Source organism: Hyla sarda (genome assembly GCF_029499605.1).
Source record: "Hyla sarda isolate aHylSar1 chromosome 1 unlocalized genomic scaffold, aHylSar1.hap1 SUPER_1_unloc_18, whole genome shotgun sequence".
NCBI classification, from domain to species: Eukaryota; Metazoa; Chordata; class Amphibia; order Anura; family Hylidae; genus Hyla; species Hyla sarda.
Genome location: NW_026607579.1, coordinates 349,124 through 350,833, shown reverse-complemented (window position 1 = coordinate 350,833; position 1,710 = coordinate 349,124). Strand labels below are relative to the sequence as shown.

Sequence of the window (1,710 nt, the reverse complement as noted above, 5' to 3'; positions counted from 1 at the left end):
GTATCTTATATGGAATTATTCCTATATTCATAAATTTTGGAATCATCGATGTTATTGAAAAAAGGTATAACATTAAGATCGAACGAGACCCTTAGATGCTTATCCTTGGAGATGTCGGGGAGTCTATATATAAGAAAAGTTTAATTAGACTATTTCCTTATGCAAAGTTGCTGTCCGGGCATGCTGGGAGTTGTGGTTTTGCAGCGGTTGGGGGTTCACAGCTTAGAGACCACTGCTATAGAGGGTGCAAATGTATCCGAGCCCTGGAACTCAAATAATGTGAAATATGAGATGATAAAAATGGAGCCCCTGCACTAATTACTTGGGTTCTGGGGTCTGTAAGGTCCATAGTAGCAACATCAGGTTCTGTCCATAGCAGATACTAAATCATGTCAGCTCTAAGAAACAAGCAGTCATCGTGACATCAGACATGTGATGTCATAGACAGCTGGAGTCCTGACATTCCACTGACAGCCGCCCGAGCCTTCATTCTGTAGATTGGTACAGTGCGATTAGCAACTTCTATTTCTTCTTCTTAACTGAGATGGAGCTAAAAGGTTTGGGGTTCGTCCCCCTTCTGTTGGCGTTTTGGTGTGCGGCCTGGCTTGCCACCAGCTACATCGTGACGGTCGTCCTCGGCCATGCTGCCTCGCCACTGATGCACATCAGGTAAGATAAACAAGCACAAGATTCTTATTTCATGGGTTGGGAGTGAGGAAATATCCACAATAACATTGGTTTCTTTTCCTTCACAGTGACGTGGGAAATTTCTTTCCCGAAAACATATTATTGAGAATTGGTTTCATAGGGACATCCATTGGCACTTTGGTACTAACCTTTCTTATTTATAAGTATATGGTTATGCATACTGAAGAGTTCAGGGGTCATCAGGTCCTGATCCAGAGGATCCTGCTGGCCATTGTGTGGGCCTCCTGTTTTGCCACAGCTGTCATGCATGTATTGTCCCCCGAAGAATATCCCAGGATACACTTTGTCAGCATGGTAATTTCCATTACATGTGAAGCCTTATACTACCTTGGGCAGTCCATCCAGATGTATAAATTACCAGGAGCAAAGAAAGTCATCCGCCATAGTAGATGCACCTGCTGTGCCCTGGCTTTTACCTGCGCAATTTTCTACTTTGGATATAAAACATTACAGGAATTATTCTATGATGATGAAGACTGGGACGAGATCCGTGAAATCACCACCATAATCATCGAGTGGGTGATGCTTCTACTGATCCTGATAAACATCGTGACCTATTATTCCACCATGCAGAGGTTAATGTTAACCGTCTCCAGGAACAGCTGCAAACTCTCTCTTAGAGTAAGAATTGATGACTTCGGGGTGTAGACCACCACGTGGGCCATCAAGTGGACTTCTGGGAGAGATACTGCACAGGACACGGAAAAACCATAAAAAAAATAATATGAAATGGTAATATTACCTATACAAAAAAAATAAAAAACATAAAAGAAAAATATTGGTGTGTGACGTGTAATACCTACCGTATATACTCGAGTATAAGCCGAGTTTTTCAGCACCATTTTTCGTGCTGAAAATGCCCCCCTCGGCTTATACTCGAGTGATCTCTCCGCCTGTTAATCCCTTCTCAGTGGTCTTCAACCTGCGGACCTCCAGATGATGCAAAACTACAACTCCCAGCATGCCCGGGCATGCTGGGTGTTGTAGTTTTGAAACCTCTGG

The 1,710-nt window shown here is 43.3% G+C and overlaps 1 protein-coding gene across 1 annotated transcript; it reads left to right on the top strand.

Annotated features, from left to right (window-relative positions):
• Positions 1-544: 544 nt before the first annotated feature.
• Positions 545-1,430, top strand: LOC130298040 (DNA damage-regulated autophagy modulator protein 1-like). Its single transcript, XM_056550924.1, has 2 exons — positions 545-669; positions 756-1,430. Exons 1-2 carry the CDS (start codon positions 545-547, stop codon positions 1,354-1,356), a joined length of 726 nt encoding a protein of 241 aa, XP_056406899.1. The 3' UTR covers positions 1,357-1,430.
• The last annotated feature ends 280 nt before the right edge of the window (positions 1,431-1,710 follow it).